At 32.8% G+C, this 26,545-nt stretch overlaps 1 protein-coding gene across 4 annotated transcripts; it reads right to left on the bottom strand.

The window, feature by feature from the left end:
* Positions 1–148: 148 nt before the first annotated feature.
* Positions 149–12,783, bottom strand: LOC132696476 (vitamin K-dependent gamma-carboxylase). 4 transcript variants are annotated; one of them, XM_060661307.1, is made up of 11 exons: positions 12,574–12,783; positions 10,219–10,299; positions 9,400–9,577; positions 9,166–9,321; positions 8,363–8,528; positions 8,038–8,223; positions 7,802–7,965; positions 6,978–7,237; positions 5,360–5,573; positions 5,039–5,302; positions 149–1,928 (listed from the first exon to the last, which is right to left on the bottom strand). In XM_060661307.1, the coding sequence occupies exons 3-11, from the start codon at positions 9,551–9,553 to the stop codon at positions 1,525–1,527; spliced, it is 1,968 nt and encodes a 655-aa protein (XP_060517290.1). In that variant the 5' UTR covers positions 9,554–9,577; positions 10,219–10,299; positions 12,574–12,783; the 3' UTR covers positions 149–1,524. The 4 variants fall into 4 exon arrangements, with proteins under 4 accessions (XP_060517290.1, XP_060517288.1, XP_060517287.1 ...); XM_060661305.1 differs by having other exon boundaries at positions 5,039–5,573; positions 10,214–10,299; XM_060661304.1 differs by having other exon boundaries at positions 5,039–5,573.
* Positions 12,784–26,545: the final 13,762 nt, after the last annotated feature.

Here is a 26,545-nt window from a genome sequence, read left to right as displayed (position 1 = left end):
AAAAGTTGATTAATATAACTAAGTGACAGTTTTTTAAGTTTAAACAGATTGAATCAAAAATTTTGCTTTAATTTTGAATCTGAAACTTGTTTAAAATTTAAAAACATCAAATAAAACAACTGTAAATGCAAAGCAACTTTATTGGCGTCTTTCATGATCTACCGTAAATTACAAAAACTTATTTATCAAAGCGCTGCAAAATTCACACCAAAGCTCTGAGAAACTACCCTCCAGCACTCAACTTTCAACGTTGCCTATTACAGCGATATCAGGACAAAGGACAAGTTTACCGTCCATTTACTTTTATTTTTAATTAATTAAAAATTAAATTTTTTCATTTTTGAAATTATTTTTTTCTCGAAAGGCTTCCAGTCAAATAACAGACAAGTAACTGTAAATAAGTATACAGTGCCCGCATACCAATTTTTTTCGATATTCTGTCTGTATTAGTCTCACTTTCAGGTCGAATTTTTTGAAATTGCCCCAGTGACATTGGTCAGATGACTGATGTCAAAGTGTACTTTTAGGTTATCGGACAAAATACAAATAAGGAAATTAGCAGAGAACATTTTGAGCGATACTGTATATAGTGATTTTTTAATGCATTAGTGTGTTGTTTTTGTGCGACTAATTATTTAATAATAGTAATTTTTATTTATTTATTTTATAAATGAATAATTAAATAATTAGTAGCACAAAAAAATATCCTATATATTTATTGCGTCCTACTATTTTCAAAATGATCATTATAGAGTGAGCAAAAGAAAGTTCCTGCATATCCAAAATGAATTTTTGATTGCATGCTGTATCCGAATTATCATTAATATCAATAAGGTTTAAACACAACATTAAATTTTTAATAATATATTTCAATCTAAAAAATGTATTTTTAACACAGAAATTCTTTTCCTAATTTTATTCACTAGTAATACCACTAGAGGCCAATAAAAGTCCGAATATTGGGTAAGAAAATTCCACACCAGTAGCTTTTAGTAGTTTTTAACTGATCAATATTAATTTTGTTGATAAATTTCCATACCAATGCATTAAAAATTTCCTCTAAAATTCATTCGTTGTCATGGTGATCTTTCAAAACAACAAGTTTTGATTGGTTAGGTGTGGAATTTTCGAAACGTCAAAACTAACCAAAACATTTTTCATCTTTATTAAACAAATAAGTCAACGGGAAAATTAAATTAAAAAAAAATTGTAATAAATGTTGTTCGCATATATTGACATTAATATTTAAGCGTTTCTTTAAATCAAATGAATCATTTTATGACGTCAACTTGAGGTGTTCTCTTGACCATCGACTAGTAGTAATCACTAAAGGACTTAAAAATCAGGTTATGACATTTAAATGGGACGTTATTAGCTAGGTGCGAAACCATAATAAGTCAGACTGTGAAGTACCCCGCGGAAAGACCAACACTTTTACTATTAACCGGAAAGCTTAACGTTTAACTTTAAAGCACAGCTTACCAGTTTAAGTTGTATTTAAAGCGTGCCGAACATCTGTCAAATTTACTTCCCAGCTGTACTGTTGAAATTTGGCAAAGACGTCCCGAACAGAATGTGCGACAGAGACACTGCGATATGCCTTATCATTCGAGAAAAGGCCGTCTTTCTACCTTTGACATCTTCGATCAGAGGGAAAGGCGAGTACATCGATTTGACGTCGATGGCGCCCTCTTCGCGATAGCTGTCAGTTTTCACGAAGGTGTACATATATCGCGATGGAGTCGCTCCGATCGTGTGCACTTTGTGGTACGTGCCTTCGGGAATAGAGTAACCGATGCCCGGAGACAATTCAATGCCCACTGATTGTTCCGTTTCCGGGTAATCCAATTCGAAGACCACTTTGCCTTCCAGCAGAGTGATCGAGACGTTGTACAGGTCTTCGCTGACGTAGTTCTCGAGATATAGACCTGGGGAGGAAAGAAGCGTTTGTAAGAAAACAGATGATGCTGAAAAAGCAAGGAAACTGTTTAAATGTTTCTAAAGATATTTTGCTTTACCATTTATTTTATAAGAATTGAAATGAGATGGCTTTTACTTTTAGAACAAACATTGCTCGGATTTTCTCAGTTATATATTGGTGGGAATACCGTGCCTTTACAAAATATGACAATATTAGGGTTTTATTGCTTAAATCTAAATTTAACAATTGGTCATTAAGTAATTCGAATATCTCATTTTGGTTAATCTCCATAGTATCCTACATATTTTTTGCTTGTTGATTAATTATGTAAAATATGAAAATTATCGTCAAACTTGTGCATTTCTGAATTTAAATAAATGGCATAGTTAGAAGCCGAATTTTTATCTTTATACGCCATTTTATGTTCGTTAATGCGAGTCTTAAATGTTCTACCTGTTTGTCCGATATAAATTTTGGGACATGATCCACATTTACACTTGTAGACTCCGGATTCCTAAAAAAATTCTAGTTTCGTTTGACGTCCTACTTCGTAGCATTCCACCAATTGGCGTAATAAACATAATAGAGGATATTCTAACAAGGCTACCCTGACATGATAGATAGTTTAATAGTTTGTTTAGATCAAAATTATTTCGATGTTAAAGGTCAATTTTATAGTGCTACAGAAGAATTAATTATGGGAAATCCACTTATTCCACTAGATGCAGACATGTTCATGGATAATGTCGGAAATATCATACATAAAAATCTTTGGCGGTATAGATACGTAGATGATGTTTTTGCTTGTTTCACTGGAACGGATAGACAATTAGAGTCCTTTTTGAATATTAACTCCATACATAACATTATGAATTTTACCATAGAGACGGAACAAGATGAATTTTCTATTTTTGACTATAAGTGAATTAGAGAACAAATTAGATTTTTCCAATTACCATACACCCTCACACACGGACGCAGTACCACATAATAACTCAAATCACCCTCACACACACAAAATGGCTGCCTTCTATTATTTTCTCCACAGACTACTTAATTTACCACTTACCACAGAAAATTTTGAAGAATTAAATATTATAAGAGAAATAGAATAATAATGGGTTGATAGATAAGATTATAACTAAAAAGCAGTTTCAAATAACTCTGAACTCTATCTATCCCATATTAAACACCAAACCGAAAATTTATAAAACAATAAAACACATAGAAGACCTAGCAAGAAAATTTCGAATATATTACTTAATGACCAATCGGATTTAAATGGCTCTCCGTTGTTAAATTTAAATTTATAACACTACTACCGTAATTAAGAATCAATCGCTACCTATATACATATATAGATGTCGGAATATTGTTATATATTGTATTTGAAAAAGGCACGGTGTAAAATCTGAACATTTTTTGTTGACATCATGTGGCCAGATTAGAAAAAAATTAGGATTGATAGAAAAGTATTAAATACTGAAAACCTGAAAACCCTGAGTAAAAGGAAACATGACTTCTGGATCACGCTTTTATTAACTAATACAAATTGATTAGGGGATGAAAACAAGCTAATTAATCATTACAATTAATTAATTAAGTTAATTACTTACGTGTACCACTCAAACGGTTGAACATGTTAAGATTGGTTGCTACAAAGCGTTTGAAAACATTTTTCAACTTCTCATTTCAAAACTTTACGGAAAAGAAAACGGCAACTAGCAGAGCTGATTAAAAGATTGGCTACCTAACTAGTCTTATCTTTTTCACGCAGAGAGAACATCGTACGAATCAATTAAAATTTCACCACCCCCAAAAATTTTTATTTATTTATTTTTAGAGACGTTATAATTAAGGAGAAGTGACACTTCCAGCCTGACGTCCTCAGATGTCGCAAGTACTACTTAATCAACCGGAAAACGCAAAGTTTTTAATTCCCTTGTACGATGGAATTCAGTTCCCTGCAGCTTTTCTCTAATGGGGGCTATACACATGCAGGCAAGTCCACGAGCAAGTGCGAAACGAATTCTACTATTCAGGTAAACGTCGAGGTTCACCATTTGGTGGGACCTGCAGCTGTGCGAAAAATCAACGTCGAAGAAATGTGTGTGATTACAACCGCTGTCGTTCTTGCAGTTGAAAGTATGGAAAAAAAGAAAAGAAAAAGACGGAAATGGGTGAAGTCGTGGTTATCCAAACGTAATACACACTCGCATGTTAATTTAATAAATGAATTGAGATTAGAATCGGAAGATAACAGAAATTATCTGAGAATATAATGGAATTTAAACAACTCCGCATTGAATTTTTTTTTTTTTTTTGATAACGTCTTCCTTTGCTGTATCTTCGTTAATTTCTTTCAACTTCTCAGCTAAAATTTTGTACGCACGCATTTTGTAAGCAGGGATTGTCTTTATATAATTCTATGAATTCCCTCATAATGTCTTCGTGTTCGGACAAACATAATCTCTATCTGATCTATGGTGACGCGTTGTCTCGCGCCAGCCAAGCCAACTTCACTCGACCGAGCCACAGTCAAAAGCGAGAAAGACGTCCGCCCTTCATTTTTTTTCATTGTCAATCAACATAAATTGTCAAACATCCAAGAGATCGCTTACGAATAATTTTATTTATTGTAATCTTCGGCTTATTATTCCAAGATTTTTTTTAAGGTACGTGCTTAACGTGACTCAAACCTTTATAATAAAAGTTTTCTTTTCCTTCTTAATTTTGTTTTAATTATTGTCTATTTTGTTCTTCCTCTAAGATATAGTTTCGGTCATGGTCTGTGTTCTTATTATTATGAATTCGAAAGAGTTCCACCTCCCTCCAACAGCTTTAAAATGAGCAATACGTAGTATCGTAGAGCGAGCTTTGAAGAGATTAGCAGTTGCGTCTTATCTATACCAGTTAGATCATATGTCCTCCAATACATACTTCATGACTGCGATATCTGACTTACGTATGTCGTAGATTGTGCTGCCCCCTGGCGGTTTCCCGCGCGACGTTTATATTGCAACAAATTGTAACGCGACATTAATGGTGCAAGACAAAATAGAAATTGACATTTGGTAAGCCACGAAAGTCACATAAAAACGAAAGAAAAAGGATTACCTGGAAAATCTGCTACGAATAATACTTCGGTCCGGTTGGACCAGGAGTATACATGATCGCTGATGTCTTTCATTTTCCTCCGGAAGTCGTTTTCTGACAGTACCGGCTTCAGCCATTCGACCGGTTTGAAAGGCGACCAATTCGCTTTCAACAAATCGAAATTCGGATCGTACATCCTCTGCTGGAACCTTTTGTTTAATGAACACCATACGTCGACGTATACCGAAATATTCGTAGAAAATGTTTCGCCCGGCCTACGTTCGCCTGGAATAAAATTAGTAATTCCAAAGAATCTTAATAGTACAACTCTCGATGAAGTACGTAATAAATTATCCCGGACACAATGCGCGTATTGAACGGACATGTCTGCATGTTTGTTCCATCTATCGTTCAAAGTCCAAGCATGCGAGTTGAGGAAGTGTTCCCTTTGCGACTCGTTGTCCACTACCCTTACGGTCACCAGCACCGTATCCCAAGAATGAACCATCATGTCCCATGAATACCCGTACAAACCGTTCGTCCAGTTATTGTAGCCCTTAAATGTCACAATATTATTATACTAGTTTCAAACCATTTTGCATTCAACAAGGTAAAAAGTTATAAAGTTTTTGAATTCATGTGAACACCTGTGCACAGAATAGATAAATAACCAGAAGAGCTAACTTTCAGTTTGCCCGCGAAGCAATAGGCTAACCTAAAAAAAGATAGGTCAATTCATTTGGTCAGGCTTTGGTCAAGATCGATGACTCTTCGTATGTGAATGTCCGTCTGGTGAATATTGAGAAAATTTACAGTATATGTAATCACCCTAATTTTGTACATTCTTGGAGCAATTTTTCTTTGGAATATATAATAAAATTATATTTGAGTATTAAACTGTTTTATGCAAAAGTAACTTTTTATAATACACTATTCACAAATAAAAAAGATGGCAATTTGAAAACATTCATAAATATATTTTCTTTTACTAAAATAAAGTTTCGTTTTATTACTTCTTTCGGGTCATTTTTAATTGTTTAATTTTCTACGCGCTTCTACTCTTTACTCAATTGGCACGAACGTTTTTAAATTTTAAATCTGCCATATTTAACAACATAATTTTAAATACGCCATGGTTTGCGACGTCTGCTCTGGGTTCTATCTTTACTAAGTGGAGTCGCCATTTGAGAAATGTCACTGATTTTCGGGAGTCTTCTCAGTTTTTCTATTTGTCAGTTGGTCTGTTTGTCTATTCTCTGACCGAGCTATCTATTTAGTTATATTCTTAACTTAAATTCATTCTTACAGATATCGTAAAACTTTTAGGTTAGGTCTGGTTAGTTTGGTTCAATACACAAGTGAAAGTGATGCAAATCAGATTATTCGAAGTATTTTTGAATCTTCATTATCCTTGTAAATGTGATAAAACTCCTTAATACAACATAAGGACAGGAGCAATATGGCGCCCCGTTACATTTTGGTATTGTAGTTTTTATTTACGGAATTTCAAAATTATGACTTTAGTGAAGTGGAACAGTTTCGCCAATGTGGATTTTGCTGGGCCAATTTTATTTAAAATGAGGGGTTTGTCAATATTGGTCAGTTGTAACCATTTAGGTGGATATATTCGGTTGTATTTTGATCAATATAAAAAAATTAAGTTTAAGAATGTAACTATTATAAACTTTTTTTTATAAAAACATTTAAATAAAATAATAATGTGTAAAGAATTTCAACAAGAATATATCGCTGAAAACAACCTTTTCTTCTTTTTATATAAATGAGCAAGAGAAAGATGACAAATCCCAATTATTAGCTTCAGTTGCAAAACTTGCCTCACCTTTTTTCAGACCATAGTTATTTCACTTTAAATCAAATTGCACCGATTTACAGTTACGCTTGCAAACAACAATTTTTAAAAGTAAAAAATGCAAAAAAAGTAACAAATGAGTCAACCTACTTTTGTTACGAAGTGTGAATACGGTAGAAAGATTTGAAGCACGCAATGCACCAACAAAATCCCAACTACAGTTTTGTGCCTGTACGTCGGATTGGTTTGTAATTGGCGATTCTTACTCGCCGGATCGTTCTTGTGGTAAATGCAAGCTTTGCTGGGCAAAACTTGCGAATTTGCGTCCGAAAAAATATGTAGAAATCTCCTCGGCCAATTTTCGTTGCAAAATAACGGCATCGTTGCCAAACACACGTACGGAAACATACCTGAAAGAAAAACATACTGAATTTTTAAGTCTACCACTACATGAACGTACAAAATAGATTTTAATAATTAAAAATAATTTTATTTTTATTGTTTTTACTCAATAGATTCATATTTAATCTTCCCAATATGCCAATTCTGAAAATGAATGAATGAAAATGAACAAAATTTTCGAAAATATCCGTCACTTAATTTCAGAACCAAACAATCCGCTGCGACCGCTGAGGGTAACTTGCTGATTGCGGTTTTTCTAAAGGAGGAAATTTGCATCTGCCGAGAACACAAACTGAAACCGCGCATTTAATTTTAGCAATTTATTAATTATTAAATTATTCGTTATTAAGTAACAAAACTCAAACTTTCCGAATACCCGTTGAAAACTTTGCGCCCGGTGGGGCAATTTGCAAACATAAAACTTCTTCAACTTTTAGCGAAATCGCAAATTATTCCCTAATTTAATATCGCCCTGAACTTTTATGGACGACAAAAAGAAATAGTGTAAGCAGTCAAAACTTTTTCATCTAAAATTTTATATAACTTTTCTCCCGCTTAAAGCTTGGACTCACCTATATTGAAAAGCCGAGAGTTCATCAAATGAAACATGGAACAAAACAACATGGCGACGGGTCGGCTGAATTCGAGCAGCATCCAAAACCCTATCGTCAAATCCAATAAAAACCCAAACCAATGCACCACCAAATAATCTATCTCTTCTGTAGATAAAACAATTCTATAAAAAAGCGAAAGGTGAGAGTGTTTCTAAAGAATTATAGAAAATAAACAGAAGACATTTTTTATTTACCTGAAAGGAGAAAACACCCAGTGTTCCCCCAAATGGGTCATAGAGTAACCTTCTAACCATTCGCTATCTGTTTTCTTTAATCCCGCTAAGAAATATAGCATAAAGAACTGGTATTTGAGGATGAAATAATTCCAGTACGGTACGTGGCTGTTCCTAATTTTTGGATTCAATACACCATCCAACGAACTAAAAATTCATTTATTGTCAAGGTCGTGTTATTTTAATAGTATTTTCAAGCAAAGAAAGGTCATTTTCCAAATATTTTTCTTTGTTTTTGCAAAGAGAATTGCTTTTGACACACTGAAGGGATTCGAATGACCCTTACAAAAAATGATTGGCAGACGAACCCATTAGTAAAATGGTCACTACGCCGAACAGGTAGCTGTGGTTGTTCCAGAACGACTTGTCCAGTAAAAATAGATACCAGTAGCTAATACCAAACAGTAGAACACTGATTCTAAACGCAAGCCCCAGCATTACTCCTACAGCACCTAAAAACACCTCAGTCTTGAATAGCTAATAAACGTTATTTTTAAGATTTTGTGTAAATACCTAGTTTGTTAATGCATGAGAGTAATAAAATGCTAATTTTCCATGACATGCATCATGGATAAATTAAGTATTTCAGTTTTTAAGTTGCACTAATTTGCATACTATACAAATATGAGTTGGGTGAATGAAAAATGATGCTAGAGTGGCTTCACTACACTAGTGTGCTTATAATTATCAAGATGGACATATAATTGATATATTAAGTAGTCTAAGATCAATTAAATAAAAACTTATATTAGAAGTAATAATAAAATGTCGATATATTGTAGAATGTCCAACTCATTGCCAACAAGTGCCGGTAAGTAACTATAAATCTAATGTTAAACACTAAGGCAGAGGTAGATCTACCTACTCGCCGCTCTCAGGAGATACAATACCAAGCCTATAACTCTCTCACATTTAGAAACAGAGTATAATTAAGCATATTTATACTACATCAAATTGATGAATTTTAACATATTTTATAAAATATAAAAATAACTCAATTTGATTACAATTTGTGTTAACTATAATCAAAAATCAACGCAATTCACAAGAACTGATTTTATAAAAACTATTGATTATTAGAAATATTACCTATCCACATTACCGCGTACACCAATGACATATAAGCGAAGGGCATCGGTTTCAGTATCGGGATTAACGGAAAATGGCAGATCTGGGGATTGCCCCATCTCAAATCGATGTCAGCTCCGCCCCTTTCTTCGGCAATATCAATTGCCATCAACAAGCCTTTCGAAAAATAAAAATAACGCTAACTACACCTCTAAATACACTAAACGAATACCAAAGAAACACTCAAAAACTTACCGAAAAGAAATCTGATAACGCCTAAACTCGAAGGATCTGTAGGGCGGTACATAAAACGTACGATATCTTCATAGTTCAATTTCTTAACGCTCTCCATACCAACTAGAAGTTCCCGAACCAAAGTCCCGACAATGTGCTTTTCTTTTCTGGCCATTTTGTTGCAAAATAGGTCGCGGATCTATGATATCGATTTTTGAAATTATGTAATTGGGGATGTACCCACGCGGAGACGGTCTACCAATAGCAGTTTCCAAGTAACCAGTCAAAACACAAAATTCTTCACTGCGTGAACTTTGACATGGACAGGCAATAATGTTATCGGTCGCATTGTTTATATTTTGGAGAATTTGTAATCCAATTAAGTTAACAAGAGAAAAATGATAATTATTATTTGATTGTATATATTATAGATCGATAGTGCTATTTTAAGAACATCGTAGGTTAAATATACAAATAGACACAACAATAGAGTTAATAAATAGATTCGCAAGCCACAAGTTTTGGTGATTTTTCTATTGTGTTGCGGAGCGAACGATAAAACAGAAATTTGAGATCTGTATATATTTATCACAGTGCTAAAGTGTACAAAAACGAAAACTACAATGTTGTAGTATTAACGAAGTTATTATTATATATATATATATATATATATATATATATATATATATATATATATATATATATATATATATACATATATTTTTTTTTATTGAATGTTAAATAAATGTCCGTAACTACATGAAGAAACTTGAAGTTTTTAAAAGGGAAGTTTCCTAGGCTATCAATAAATATCGATAGCTTATCGATAGATTACCTTACCAGCAGGTGGCGTTTTCTGACATTACTGCCGCTATTGCATAGTTAAATAAGGGCCCAACAGTCCAGTGCCCTTATCCTAATCTAAAATATGAATAAAACAACTAATTATCCTGAATTTATAATTTATTATTTAGAATGTCAGATGATTTTTAAAATTTAAATGTTATTATTTATTTTTATCACTCATTTATCATTACGTTCTAGCATCCTTACCCGTTTTCAAATATTTAGCGTTATCGCTGATTTTTAATTAAATATGAACTCGGTCGCCATTCAATTGCTCGATGCTAACTAATTTTATTAACTAATAAGTAGTTCAGTGTGGAAAACCATTTCATAAATGAATGAAATACCTTCTTTAACAGAAATAATTTATCTCTATTGTTTTTACCCTAGACATCTTTCATGTCTTTATTTGACGCTTATCAAAGTCTATTGATTACCGTCTTTTAATTAATGTTTATTTATGTTAGTGTTATTTAAACTCGATAAGTTCATCCTAGTCCAGTGCCTAGAAGACATCGACGCCTTAGGAATGAAGAAAAATATTGATTATTTCAATACACATTTTACTACTTAAATAATTTAATAGTTAATAACATTAGTTAGTCGTCAACTGATTAGTAATATCTTGATAATTTAACATTAAGTTCTTTTCGTATTTTGGTTATGGATAAAGATATTGACGTAGAAAACGTCATATCACAGCATTCGCAACTCATAGCACGATTGATATCCTAGGAAAAGCCCTTTTTAATGACTCCAAATTTGTTAAAATGCGTTAGGCCTTTTTGGAGTTATCATTTATTTTCGAAAATGTTCGAATAGCCTCAGAAATTTGAAAATATTTTTCCTTAGCCGATTGACTTAATAACTATTTTTTTTTTAATTTCCAGGACCATCAGTTTGCCTAACAACGTACCTCGTTTCCCTTAACGGGACACCCAGTATTTAAAGAATTTCCAATTAATTTGTCTCATTAACCTTATTAAAGATTTTGTAACTAGTTGAAACATCATATCCACAGCGTGGATGCTGCATGTGCACTTTTGTTTTAATTGGATTAAGCTTGTCTTGGGCTTTCCAAAAACTGATAGTTGTCTACATTCACTTTATATAAGCTTAACTTTTACATAAATAGACCGTATTAAAAATAGCAACATATTATTTGAAATCTTAACAAGAGAGCCAGAAAATTAACCAAAACGTGAACCACGTATCTTTGAAAATTGGACAGCCCATATCTTCGAAATTTGTTTTCAGACCTTGGTATCCCTATATGAGAAACTCGTATCGGAATTTCAAATTCTGTGATAAATAATTCAACGAATATTCGATTGTTTATTTGTTTGCATCAAAACTGTAGAAATAATAAGCGTGTTTGGATATTTCTACGTTTTTACGGTGCTCGTACATTATAGATAGGATATACAGAAAAGATTCTTTTGGTTCAAAAGTTTTAAAAAACAGAAAAAAATATTTTTCTCAAATTTTATATACTGCTATGATAGATGGACATAAAAGTACTGTGGCAAATGAGCCACTAAATTACTAAGTCTAGTCTAAACCGATGCAACTTACGAATATCTAATTGAACACATTGGATTTTCCTGCATATTTTTTTTTTGAAATTCACTATGTGACTAAGGTTACTTAGCTTTATTCTAGTAGAATTCGCATATGATTTCGTGACAAAATTGGGATTTCAAAAAAAAGGAAATAATTGTAATGAGTATATAATTTTTAGGTTTTTTATGTTATCGATAAAGTCTAATTTTAAAAGCAGTTTTTTTTTCATAAATTTTAAAACCTCGCCAAGAAGACTGTCTGATATATAGGGTCCGAAAAGATGTCATTATTAGTCAGTCATTTTGTAAGCCAAATTAAATCTAGTGCGATTTTACAAAATTTTTAATTTTTGGATACGTATTTTTTGTTGACTTGACTTTATTATAATTGCTATAACTTTAACATATTGTATTTTACAATTTTCTCGTACTTATACAATTTACACAAGGAGTATATGCAAAATAGTGAGTAACATTCTTGGTTTTTAGTATTACTCGAACTGACAAAATTGCAAAACATTCTTAGAGTCTGTGATATTCGATAAATGTGGGATCTGGATGAAATTGGAGGGAAATTTAAAAAAACTGAAAATGCAGCGATTGCTAATAAAATTAACCATTGTATCGCTGACTAAATGATATATGAATATTATTTGCTTATTCTGTACCATAGGTTATGACATTAATTTATGAGCATGTACTTAACAAATTTGTTAATTTAGTTCTAGATACAACAATTTAAACGTATATTATATATGGTAAAATCTAAAGAAAATTCATCACTTACGAGAACCGGCAGTTGTCGCACCTGGAAACCCTTCGTGTCAGGAGACAGATCAAACAATGTTCAAGAAATCTTGGAGGTGGAGGTTTTTATCTATCGGGATCGTCGGTATGGCAACAAGTTATTTTAATCCAATCGATAGATGTATCCCCGATACACTATACGCAAAAGATTTATCATCCGTTTTATTCGGTTCTCTCCACTCTTCTACAAGTCCGCACGCTTTCTAATTGAGATGTACGACTGTCCAAATAGAAAACAAAAATAAACTTTAATTGCGATTCGATACCGCGGTTATTTTTCGCGACATCTCCAGTCGATTTTAACTAAACATTACATTCCTGTGACGTTAAAAAAATGACAATATTTGAAATTACGAAGAAGGAATGTTACGACGTTGTTGTTAACTAACCAAGCAAATTAATCATCAGGGGTTATATAAACTAACGTTATATTTAGTCATTTATCTGAAGAAAAATCTGCGTGAGAAATATGAAGCCCAATTAATAAAAAATATAATCTAATATAAATTATGTGTCTACCTAGTTTTGGTTAGTTTTGGCAAACGTAGACAAAGTCCGCATTGCCGGGCCACTTTAGGCAAAGTCGGAAATTATTAGATATTTCGGACATTGCCTACACTGTGGTACGACAATCTTAGGTTTTCCAAATGTGTAGCAAGCAATCTCCGAAATAATCTGCCGCATTACTATCATATTGTCAATATTCTTTGTTGTACAAGTATAAGGCACAGTTTGTGATAGGAGAAAAAGAAATCAGTGTGTAATAATAATTTATTGTATCTTAAAGAACAATCACAAATACACCTTGTATTATTTATGCATGTTACCTACTACCAATAAATAAGTATTTTCCAAAAAAAAGAGAAGTCTCTTTGGGTACAATTACGGCTCCTGCATTATACACTTACATATTATACAGGGACCCTTATAAAATATGTTTAGTCTTAATTATGTCACTTATTAGTACAATATTTCGAATGGTGACACTTAGAATTCCATAACAATTTTAATCTTTTCATTTACAAGAGTTAGTGGAACAATTTTTGTTACAGTTACATTTCCGGAAACTTTTTTTTTGCGATACCTGCAGCTGCAGAAATTGTCTGCGCACAGGGGAGGTGTAGAAGTAATGCTTCAAAACTCTCTTCGTCATCGTTGGTACTGGTGCCACTGATACTTCGAGTGCAATTCAAGTGAACAATTTTACCACAGTTACTTGTGAGAACCTGAAGTTTCCTTAGAGCAAATAACACATAAGTTTTGTAGAGTTTGACTGTGGTTTTAAATTATCGTTTTCAGAATGGGATTTTTCCTGCTCTGGAGTATTCGTTGCTTCACTTCTATTAGAATTAACAGTAGCCAGCACTTCTTCTAATTTCTCTTCAGTTTTCAGTACCTTTTTTACTGAATCAGGTAAAGTCGGAGTTTTTCTTCCTAAAAACAACGAAGTCAATTATTTACTAGCATAAGCAGCAACTTAGTCAAAACGATATCAAACTGAATTAAAATTATTATATCTCGATTGAGACTCTACCATTGATGAACAAATTTTTTCGGCAGTAACACTTTAACTTATGTTTTAATTAATTGAGACGATGCAAACAACAAAAAATCGAAAAAAGCGAAACTGAACTGTCTATTCAAATTTTATTTATGACTTTTAGTTTTTGGGATATAATACAGAGTTGATAATTTTCTTATGGATTGGCCATTTCTTTATTTGATTTTTGTTGTTTTAATTTTTTCTATTTTTATTGTTTCTTTATTTTCTTATTATTTTTTAAATATTTTATTTATGTTTTTATGTCTTTTTTCCTGAACTAAAAATAAGTAATTATAAAAGAAAGGAAAAAAATATATAAAAAATTAAATAAATATACAAAAAATACAATATAAAGTGTGACACATCATTTTAAAGAATATTTTTTTCTGATTTCAAAAATCAATTAAAAAAAAGATCATTCTGTAAGAAAAATTTCAACATATATATTTCAAAAACTAAAAATTATAGATAAAATTTGAATAGACAGTTCAATTCCGCTTTAAAAATACTACAAAAAAGCAAGGTACACCAAAAATAAATTTTCATAAATAAAAAAGTTACAGACTCTATCCCAAAATGTGGACATATCAGAATGCGGTTTTCAATAAAAATATTGTCTTCAAATTTGAGCCACGCAATAGGGGGTATTTGGAAGTACCCTAACCCTCTTAAAAGTGATCAATTTTGAACACCCTTTACATTTAAAAAAAAAAAGGTAATATATAACAGTTACTCACCAAAAATTGCTTCAAAAGGAGTTTGTCGGATTCCGCGGTGACCTTCACCTCCATGCTTGGTTTTATTACCTTCCATTCAGGCAAACAATATGTTTTCAACGTCTGGTAATTATTGATCCCGGTAATATTTGAAATCACCATCAGGGCAAGTCTGCATATCTATAAGATCGACTTGTCCTCTCAAATTTATTTCTCGGAATAGCAGCGGTTTTACGGTTATTCCTTTTTTTGGATGCTTTTTCTTGTTGTGACAGACTTCACAAAGCTCTAAGTAAAGTGTAATACATTCTCGTGTCACGTCAGCATAATATCTGTTCCACCATGGCCACATACCTTGTGAGCATTATCTAGCACTTCAAACAATTCTTCATTGAAGACAAAGTATTTGACTTCAGTAACTTGCTCAGACAATGGCAAAATTAACTTTTCAATGCCCCCAATAAGTAACACATTGTAACGTTTAAAACGTCGGTATGCATTTAGTTACTTATTTCCTAAAAAAATCTACATGAGAGATGTCTGTTTTATTTTTGTTTTTTTTTATCAGAAATTGCTTTAATGCACAGACTTTCATAGCGATTTATTTTCTTTGTTAAAAATTTCGTTTGTTGATTTGGTTTGTTTTTAAAACAAGCAAATAAAATTTCATAAGTGAAAAATTAATTAAAAACAAAATTATTAAGAAAATAGATAAAGAAATGTTGCAAGTATTTTACACCTATACAGATTTGAAAAAAACTAGGTGTAAATCAATTTGTTTTGAAATTAATAATATTTTACCACTTATTTCACTACTTACTCATTAATTATTGGATTGAAAAATTTAATAATGACACTGCGTATCTTGGAATATATTTTTCAGTTATAAAATACACATTCACTTGCTTTTGAGGAAGTTATGTGTCTCACTCTACCTTTGATATTTCACTCTCGTTTACAGGCTTTTATAAAAATTCCTAAAAAATTAACTTTTTTTTTACTTTTGTCATCTATATCTGCTAACTCTCTATAAATCTTAGGTCCGAGTATGTAATTGTGATGAGGGGCAGAGATAATCTCTTAGCTTAGTCCATTTAAAACATATAACTGAGAAATGCTGCAAATTTTTGAGACCAAAGTTTCTGTCAACTACCTTCCAATAACAATTTTTTTTAAATACCGCATCGGTGAGGAATAATAAGAGTCCTGTATATGATTATTTCAAAATGACCTCGTCAAATTATAATCGTCAAGTAATGAAATTAAAACTTAATTTTTGTTGTGAAATACTGAACAACATAAACATCAAAATTTTGTTAAATTTTAATAGACCGGGGATTATGAAATCGTCTGCCCATCCACCACGCTTTCAAGAGTATTCGATTAATATTTATTAAGACGTGTAGGTAAGACTTAATTCTAATTAAGACGGAAGCTTGTTTCGATATAACGAGTTATATATTTAGCGCGAATACGCGTGGGCTCAAATCAGTTTACCGTGTTGGATGTCAAGGTCGACTTTAATAAACGCGGCCGCCTAGAATAACCGTTCCCCCCTTTTCATCGCACTTCCCCTTGATTAAGTTGGTCTTTCCGACTTCAGCCCGAAAAGTGAGCTGTTGTGTAATAATTTTCTGTTAGGCGCCATGTAGTATTTCCCAAAATTGTTTTTATCATTTATTATATTGCCTGATCATGATGCCTCATCTATGCTACATGCATACCAACTTTTTCAAGGCGTTTGACAGAATGATCAAAAAAGACACTGGGTCTGAGGGCTTTCTAGTTTGTAGGGTAAGAAGCAATCTCATCGGAGACCACAAATTGTTCATATTAACAACTTTACTCTTCCACAATCTTAGTCTCATCCGGTGTGCCTCTAAGCATCCCATTTGGACTGGCTTTTCAACCTATTCATTAACAACATTAACTTTTGCTTCTCACATTCCTTATTTTTCCTTAGAGTGATTATATTTTAACCTAACAACCTTATCTTGCTTTATTTTTTAATTGTTCCACTGAAATTTTAAAATAGATAAATATATTTAACTGGTCAAACAAAACTGAAAAAATATTAAATACTGTATAAAAGGGGACCAAGAACACTTCCTTATGGTACACCAGTCGCTTATACTTTGAAATTTTATTTACTTATTATTTATTATTTTTTATTATAAGTTACACTATACTCAACTTGCTCTAGCCTACGGAAGCACTGAAATGTCAGACTTAGACCAATAATTTGGACGTGACCACAAAGGCTTCCAGTATTATCACTACCTTAGGTACCACTATTCCAGGAATTCATAGCATTACGAAACCTTTGGGAATGAATGTGTGACCGTGGATATGCTTTCCTTGTTGCAAATAAAATTATAAGCATTTTATTTCAATTGTTTGTATATATAATTTGGATAAAGATCTTATTGTAGTTTTGCAGACCGATGAATGTTTGTCGCATTCAGTGTAAATTTTAATGTCTAACTTGCAAATTCACTTTAGGAATCACAATTTTTCACAGTTTAACAGTGATAATTTATGTCATCAAGACAATTACAAAAATTCTAGGTTAACTAGCAACTGAACTTAAAATTTCAGCTTTAAATTGTATTGAAAATTTTGGCAGGTTAGAGGGCTACGAGTTGTTAAAGCCATATCAGAGCTATTTTAGGGTAAATAAAACTATTAGGAATACTCTAGGTAAAGGAAAATAATTTATAGGAAAAAACACTCTAATATTTTATTTATTGCTTTAGGTTTAAAGAATATTTGTTGGATCGAAGTAGGGAGACAGCAATGGAATGAAAGGAGAAGAAATATAAAATTGTTCAATCAGTTGCATTTGGCCATTTCACATTTGAAAGGCTTAATTCTTATGTGCTCTTACTGAAATTGCAGTTTAGAGAAATGAATAATGACATGAAATGGAACATTATTTTAAGCAAGTTGTTATTTCGTTTTTGTTGCATTTTGAGTAAAGGTAAAATTTGTATTGGTTTGTATTTATATTAAGTAATTTTTACGTGTTTAATTTTGCATTTTAGGTATATACAAATGTCAGAAAACTATTAGCATGGAGTTATTATCAACGGAAATAAAGCCCTGATTTTATTTAATGTTGATTCCACTTTTGTCAATTAAAAAAATTTACTACATCTTGTAGAATTTTAGCTTTGGAAATAACTTTACTTAACACCAGTGTTAAAAAAGTCTTTTCTTATGAAATGTCTCAATTTTGCAAAATTATTGCATTTTCCAGTTTGCAGGTATTAAAAATCTGGAAAGCACAATCACCATTATCAATCGCCGTGACAAGCATATTTGGTTATTTCATTATTGGTATAGTTTTATACCTTCCCGACCGCTTCAAGGTGGTTCAATATTACATCATTTTGAAGCTCTCCTAAGTGACTCTTTAATGGTCTAATTCAATACCTGGGAAAACGCCAGGTTTTTTTGAGATTCCGAAATAAACAAAACGAACATTTGGTAATTTCATTATTGGGGGTAGTTTTATACCTTCTCGACCGCTTCAAGGTGGTTGAATATTACATCATTTTGAAGCTCTCCTAAGTGGCTCTTTAATGGTCTAATTCAATATCTGGGACAACATCAGGGTTTTTTGAGATTCCGAAATAAATAAAACTAATATTTGGTTATTTTGTTATATCTTGCCGATCGTTTCAAGGTGGTTGAGTAATACATTATTTTGAAGAATTGCGAAATAAATATAACAAATTATTTGGGGTGATGCGAGCGGAAAAGGGGTTATTTTCTGCATAGCAACATTGAACAAGGTTTTTGAGAGTTCCCTTACAATATTTTGGTGCTTAATTTCCCAGCATTTTGGCAGGAATACATTTTTTAAGTTAAGGTAAATAACGAACTAGTCCACTGTAATATTCGCAAATCCGAATCCAAATCTAACTTCAGCCACATTTACAAATATGAGAATTGCACACAAATTAGTTTTAGAGAATATAGTAAGAGTAAAACAAAGAATAAAGCAACGATTATGCAATAAAAACACAATCAAATGCCACCTGATTTCAAGAATTAGAAATAACTTTATAAACACAGAACTGATATCGGAATGCAGCAATAAGATACTAGGTCAGTCCTGCACATTTATATGCAATGCACTTATTGGTTTGACGAACGACATACATATTACGAGTAGAATCGTCAGGCGACAGCGAGAAATAGATAGAGTAATTTCTATTGCCGTGCAATCCATGCGTTACTAGCGAAATTTTCACAAACAAAAACCGTAACTGAAGTCAGAAAACAACACCAAGATCTAATTGTGGCGCCATCTATGTGGACTCGACAAACTCCCCAATGGGATATTAATTTCGTTTTGGCGCCATCTATACGGATCGATAAGAAACTTTGCAAATCAGCCAAATATTCCCAGTTGAGATTTGAACATATCTCACGTGTAGTCTTAGTCCATCAACATTTTTTCATGTGCATTTTTTTGCAGTAAATAGAAAATATGCATGATGGTTAATTTTTGTTAGAATTCAGCATCAAATTTCACTCATAATTCATGGAGCATACTACATACTTCTTACTTTACTTTTAGTATGCAAAACCCTAAAAAACGTAAATTTAATATACCAATGAACAGGGAAGTGGCTAGTACCAGTAAAGTTCTAATCGGTTCGAAAACCCTTCCAAAATATTATTCAGGATATTTTCAATAATTTGCCTTTATTTCGTGCCCAATTCTAAATTTTAAATCATCTAAATTTTATGTTTTTTATTTTAACTATCCCAGAGGAAAAAATCTATTGATGTAATATCTGAAGATCTTGCGGGCCAATTTAATGATCCCCTTCTACCAATCCACTGTTCTGTCCTGTTGAAATGAAATCTGGCATGTCAGGCTGAATTTAATTTGGGAAAGAAACTTCGAGAGTAGAGAATCATTTTGAAGAAATTGTAAATATCGGACTCCAGTAAGGTTTTGTTAGAAAATATCAGGTAATTATGTTCAAGCGAAGACGAGATGACTTTTTAAAAACTTTATTTTCCAAATACAATCGAAAATTAAGAGTTTTCTGCAGCAGTAGTTACAACAAGAATAATCATATTACTTAAAACTAAGACTTTATAGGTTCGTATCCGAAAAGCTGACAATGTGAATCTCACGGTCTCTTCATAGTACCATCGTGGCCAAATGCTGACATCGTAGATCTCACGGTGTCCTATCCTTATTACGTAGAACTCATTGTACATAACTCCTCCCTCCTCAAGTAGCAAACATAATGGAATGAGTTTGCTCCGGCTGATTGGATTTATTGGGTTCGGATTGATTATGTTGACATTAGGGCTGCAATGACCGCTAGAAAAAATATAATAATAATAATATTAATTATTAAACTTGTAGACATAGGCTGGCCAATTTCTTCAATCGGTTGTAGTTCATTTGTTTATTTGTTTTAATTGATATAGGTCTTGCAAGTTAATTTGACTGATGTTCGCTAATCTGTGTGACGTAATTGGTTTCAATTCTTCTATATAGACTTCAGGTAAAAGCAAAGGCTTTCCTTTCATAATTTTGACATTATTGTAATAATTTTTCTCGCCCAAGGTAATTTGGCAAGCAGCTGGAATTTCTATAAGTGTTGGAATATCGATCTTCAGGTATCGATCAATTTTACACTTAGCAAATACCAATGTATTTTCAACAGATAAGACAAGCACTTTTTCTTGCATTACTTGCTCTGCAAGAGGTTGTAATAATTCGATAAGGTATTTTCGACAGTTGCTTATAGGCTGATTTTCAAGCGATTGAGTCGTGCATTAATCCTTCGAGTTGTAGTTTTCATGGCAGTAGAAAGTATGCTCGATTTCGGGACAGCAGGACTCTTTGAAATTCATATCTTCTTTTTCTCGTGCGACATAGGGGTATTTTGGAATAATTATCGTGTTATTTTGGATAACAGGAAATAGGTGATGGAAAGAAAAATATTTAAGCCTTAAAATAGGGAAGTGAATAACAAAAATAATTTTACTATCTGTAAATGTTACTTGAGACCCTAAAAATTGGTAATAAGATAACGTGTTATTAAATTTTGGTAATTCGTTTATATCATAAACTGATTTTAAATAATCGATCATTTTCTGAATTTCCAAAACAGAAACTACGAAATAGAGTCGAAATCGTTAAGTTATAATTATCAATCAGCCGTTTCGATAAAGATATTTGAGAGTTTAAAGTTTTCAAGGGAATTAGTTTGATATCTTCACTATTTACTCGTTGAAGGGCTAGGGTTGCTAACGCCGATGCCACTAGGATCCTCGGGAGGTTCATTTTCCTGCGAATTTAATTGTTGTTTAGATTTTGGTCGTTTGGCAGAATTTTTATAATACGTTCCCGAATTAGTTTTAATTTTGTAGGTTGTTTGATTTTTTTGGAGTAGTTTTCTTAAATTTAGGTAAAGCTTTATTACGTAACTTTCTTTGTTTCTTTTATCAATTATTTTTTCTTTTGTTTTTTGATTATTTTCCGAAATTAATTGGTAAAACTTTTTCGAACTCTCTTTGTGTTTTTGAACATAGTCCGAAATTATCACGTGGTCACTAATGTCAAAAGGATTTGTGTCACTTATATGACCTTTGATTGTTTCAAAAGGCGTAAATTTCGTGACACTGTGTATGGAGTTATTATATCCTAATAAAGCGCGTTTTACGATTTGTTCCGGGTTGCACTTTAATACATCGATATGCTTCAATTATAGAAGAATGAAAACGGGGGAGTTAGAGTTACTGTTCTTTGAAGTTGTATAATGCAACTCAATTTTATACAATTTGCAAAAGTCCTCTATGTCTTTATTTTTAAACTCCGTTCCACGGTCTGACGTGATTTTTAAAGGTAAACCATGGTGTGATACAAAAATTAGGAGGCAATCAATGACAGCTGTTCCTGTCAGACTTTTAAGAGAATACGCTTGACCCTATCTAGAAAAGGCGTCAAGAATGGTTAAAAGTACTTGGTTGTCGATTTTAAAAGAGTCAATATGAATTTGTTCGAATGGTTTAGATGTCATAGGTGTTAGACTAAATTTAATGACAGGGGGATTTCTGTCGTATTTGTTTTTCTGGCAACTACCACAAATATTTACAAACCGCTCGATATCGTCGGAAATTTTAGGCCAATAGAATCTAGTGGTCAATGCTATTTTCATTTCAGAGATGCCCCTATGGCAAGTGTTTGTAGTGTGGTAAATTTTTAATTTTTCCTGTTGTTGGTCCTGGGATTCAATATCCTCTAAGAATTTTGAACATTGAACAAACCTGTAGGAAGAATTTAGAAATATTTTTTGTAGTGTTACAGTAAAGCTTTGAACTAGTTTTTCGGTTCTAAAATAAAGTGCGTAAAGATTTTTGGGGTCTATAAATTCCTTTAAGAATTTAATTATATGTGGGATAGGCTCAAGTTTTGGAAATACTACTAAAATTCTAGTGTAATTGAAAATATTTGAAAGTTGGCATTGGATTCGATTAATATCTCCTTCAGTTACAATTATTTGATTTTTATAAATATTCAATATTCTCTCTGTAAAGGGAATGTTAAAAATTGGATTTTCGTGAGACGTATGTACCGTTTCTAAATCGCTAGTATCTAGTAATGGCGGTTGGTTTTGTGAATATTGAGCGTGTCGCAGAATAATGTCTGACAAAATATTTAATTTCTTTTGAGAATTGCTGCCTAAAATTGATTCTAATTCGGCCGGATCTAATTCAGGTAATTCTTCGCCATTTTCCAAGAATTTCTCTATAGTTTCGTTCGCGTCACCGAGTTCATTAGTCGTAGATAAAGTTTCCAAGGCGTTAAGGTCAATGTTTTCGCTAGTATCTACGGGGTTTCGCGAAAGTGCGTCTGCGGCTTGGTTTTTCTTTCCTTTTTGAAATTTTAAAATACAATCAAACTCTTCGAGTTTGAGGCGCCAGCGAATTAAGCGACTATTTGGTTCTTTTAAACTTGAAAGCCAGATTAAGGGTTTATGGTCCGTGAGGACAGAGAACTTTTGTCCAAACAAATATGGTCTAAAGTATTTACAACCAAATACAATTGCCAGCAGTTCCTTCTCGATGGTCGAATAGTTTATTTCCGCGGGGTTAAACGTTCTGGATGCATAACTAATTGGGTGACCATTTTGCGATAATATTGCTCCTATAGCATAATTTGATACATCAGTTGTTAATTCGGGGTACGCAAGTACTGGTTCTGATGTTAGTATATTTTTACAATGTTGGAAACAATCCACAAATTCTTTAGATTGTATTACTTTCTGGTTTTTCTTTAGGCATTGAGTTAATGGTTTGGTGATCTTCGCAAAATTTTGTATAAATTTACGATAATATCCGAGCAAGCCTAAAAATTGTTTAATTTCTTTTTGTGACGAGGTATCGCAAATTTTTGAATGGCCTCGATCTTTTTCGGGTTTGGTTTGATGCCTTTTAGCGTCACTACGTGCCCTAAAAATTCGATTTCTTTTCTTAGGAACTCGCATTTGTCCAGTTGAATTTTTAATTTTGCTTCGCGTAATTTCAAAAATACAAGGCGCAAATTTTGAATGTGTTCCTACAAGCCTGTACTAAAAATAATTATGTCGTCCATATAGACCATACAAATTTTACTCTGAAGATCTTTAAGGATCTCGTCCATAACGTGTTGAAAAGTACTCGGCGCATTTTTCAAGCCAAATGGCATTCGTAGATATTCATAATGTCCGTTTTCCACGGAAAACGCTGTTTTTTCTATCGAATTTTGTGCCGCTCGCTAGGTCTAAAGCCGAAAAGTATTGTGATCGTCCTAACTTATCTAGTATATCAGAAATGTTTGGAATTGATCGTTGATTGTTTTAAGGTTTAATTTACGATAATCTATTACTACGCGCCACTTTTGTACGTTTGAGGCATCGATTTTTTTTGGAACGATTCAAACGGGAGAGCTCCAAGGGCTCGTTGAAGGACGGATTATACCTTTCCCTAACATTTCATTTATTTGTTTCCTTATTTCCTCTTTATGGGCATACGGGTAACGATATGATTTTGTGTGTACCGGAACTTCGTCAGTGGTTTTTATCTCGTGTCGAATTTTGGATGTAAATGTTAGCGCGTCGCCTGGTTTATAAAAAATGTCTTTAAATTCGTCGCATAATTTAGTGATTGATTGTTATATCGATTTTTGAGGGAGAATTTTGAAAATATTTATTTTTATCGAATTTTTTTATGGTTTCGAAAGAATATATTTCGAATACTTCCTGTATAAACGATTCTACGCGAATTGGTTGCAACAAGGTCGTGTTAATGGTTTTATGGGTGTGGTTTTGTAGTTCAACGGGTGCGAATCCGTTTCTCGCGTGGGAGAGGGTTCTAGGAATAAACAAGTTATTTATTTCAGTAGGTGGTACTAAAATATCGCCTTTAAAAACGCTAACTGGCAAAGTCTTAAAAATTTTCTCATGAGAGTTTATCGAAAATGAAAATTTTGAATCTGCGGGTTCGCGGAACTTAAAAGGAATTTGAATTGTTTTATTCGAAAGTATTTTGTTATTTAAATCAATATTTAAATTCATTTGTTGTTGTTATGTTGATTTGTCGGTGTACTGTTTAAATTTTGGAAGTTCGGTTTTTGAGATTTATAAGGCTCGTTCAGAGTCCCATACAATCTTTCAAAATTTTCGAATTCATTTACATATGCCATGGTGTCTTCGAGACTTTGCGGTGTTCTTAAATGCATATTATTTTTTAAGACGCCTGTGCACCCTGCGATAGATGTATTTAGGGCAGTTTGATCATAATGTTTAATATATGAAAGCTTTTCTTCCGGTGTATATTTAAACTCGTTACTTATACGCTGTGCAATGTCGCTCCTTAATAATTGAAGTCTACTTCCAAAATTTATCAAGTGTTCGTTTTTATTGGGCCTAGTCCTAACTATTTCTTGGATTAAACAATTCAGATATCGGCGATCGGAAAAACATTGAGTCAATACATCTTTCAATGCTTTCCAATCACTAATTTCAGTGCGATTACCTACTAGAACTGCGGCTCTGCCTACCAGTTTTTCCTGGATACATTCAAAAATATGTTTATTTAATTCCGAATTTGCAAGGGAAGCGTAACCATTAATTAAGCTTTCGCATCTGTTGATAAACTTATTTAAGGTATTGCTATCACCTTCGTAAGGTTGAATGTTTTGCAATTTTGATTTAAATAAATTCCAATTTACTTGGTCTGTCATTTTTTCTGATATTTTTCTTTCACTAAAGGTTAGATTTTTGAAAATTTCACTAATTTCAGATTCTACATCACTACTTAATGCTTTCAAATATTCGCAGCTTGTTTCTGATTCGCAATTTAACATCAATAATTGATCGATTAAAAAAAAATGTTTCCCTAACTACTTGACGTCCGATACGTCTTGCCTAAAATTATCCCTATTAAAAGCCTTAACAGAGGATCTTAAAGGGGCGAAAGGAAAAAATCGCACTTACGGTTTTCCCTTCCCCGATTCTTTGTTGCACACTGCCTACGAGAGTCTTCTCTGGGTTCGCCAACAAGTTCTTTGGATTGCGCTGTAGCGGTTGAAACCACTCCTCAGGGTAGCCTAATTCGGTAAGTGTCACTTTTCCGCACGATGCGACGTACACACGCGAATTGTCTCTGCTTTTTCGTTTTCCGAATTCCGAGGGCACAATCCTACCGACTGCGCCAATTATGTTCAAGCGAAGACGAGATGACTTTTTATAAACTTTATTTTCAAAATACAATCGAAAATTAAGAGTTTTCTGCAGCAGTAGTTACAACAAGAATAATCATATTACTTAAAACTAAGACTTTATAGGTTCGTATCCGAAAAGCTGACAATGTGAATCTCGCGGTCTCTTCATAGTACCATCGTGGCCAAATGCTGACATCGTAGATCTCACGGTGTCCTATCCTTATTACGTAGAACTCATTGTACATAACTAGGTCCAATAATTTTGTTATTCAAAATGCCTGCTAAAACATTATTTTTTTGTAGATATTTTCTATATTTTTTTTTGTGCATTTACCGTGCGATTTAAAAGAAACGTGGCTTCATGACTAAGCAGTATCTGACAATGAAAGAATGGATTTTAGTTGCTCGTTTCTATCATATTTTCATAAAACTGTAGTGTGCGGTCGGAAACATCTTCGTTTAGCTACTGCAGTAATGTAATCGTGTACGGATGAAAGCCTTCTTCTTTTAATACGTTGACTAACATCATTATTTGAAGCTAATTCACGACTTGGCCGTAGACAATCTTTTTCAAAATTAAATTTTTCATTTTTATTCCATCACTTACGTGTGAAATTTCACACAAAATTGAAAAAGGGGAACTTGGTATCAAAATTTACTTTTTGATCCTGCTTATATTTTTTTTTTTACTGCAAAAAATTTGTTCCATATTTTAGCCGTTCACTGAATATATACAAGCGTATATGTGAAACGGCATTAACTTCCAATCTCAATATTTACATGAACCTTTGACCAGCTCATCCTACCTGCATGAGCACAATAGAGCATTACTAGTGGCTCTGTTATAATTTTCATTGGGTGTGTGGTTTGAGAAAAATCGTTGCTGAATATTGATCAACGGATTTATTTCAAAATTTTTAGTTTAAATAGCACCAATTGTTTCACTTTTACA

This window comes from Cylas formicarius, unplaced genomic scaffold (assembly GCF_029955315.1).
Source record: "Cylas formicarius isolate icCylForm1 unplaced genomic scaffold, icCylForm1.1 PGA_scaffold_1__22_contigs__length_36826433, whole genome shotgun sequence".
In the NCBI taxonomy this organism is placed as follows: domain Eukaryota; kingdom Metazoa; phylum Arthropoda; class Insecta; order Coleoptera; family Brentidae; genus Cylas; species Cylas formicarius.
The sequence above is the reverse complement of the archived record's forward strand: the minus strand, read 5'-3'. Positions and strand labels throughout refer to the sequence as shown.

Bases quoted from the DNA above. Each gene is read 5' to 3' on its own strand.
- LOC132696476 (XM_060661305.1), bottom strand. From the start codon at position 9,553: ATGGCCAGAAAAGAAAAGCACATTGTCGGGACTTTGGTTCGGGAACTT. The intron at 8,529-9,165 runs GTAATATTTCTA...AGGTGTTTTTAG, and splicing joins GTACGCGGTAATGTGGATAG to GTGCTGTAGGAGTAATGCTG. The intron at 1,929-5,038 runs GTAATCCTTTTT...TTTCCTCCCCAG, and splicing joins ATTCGTAGCAGATTTTCCAG to GTCTATATCTCGAGAACTAC.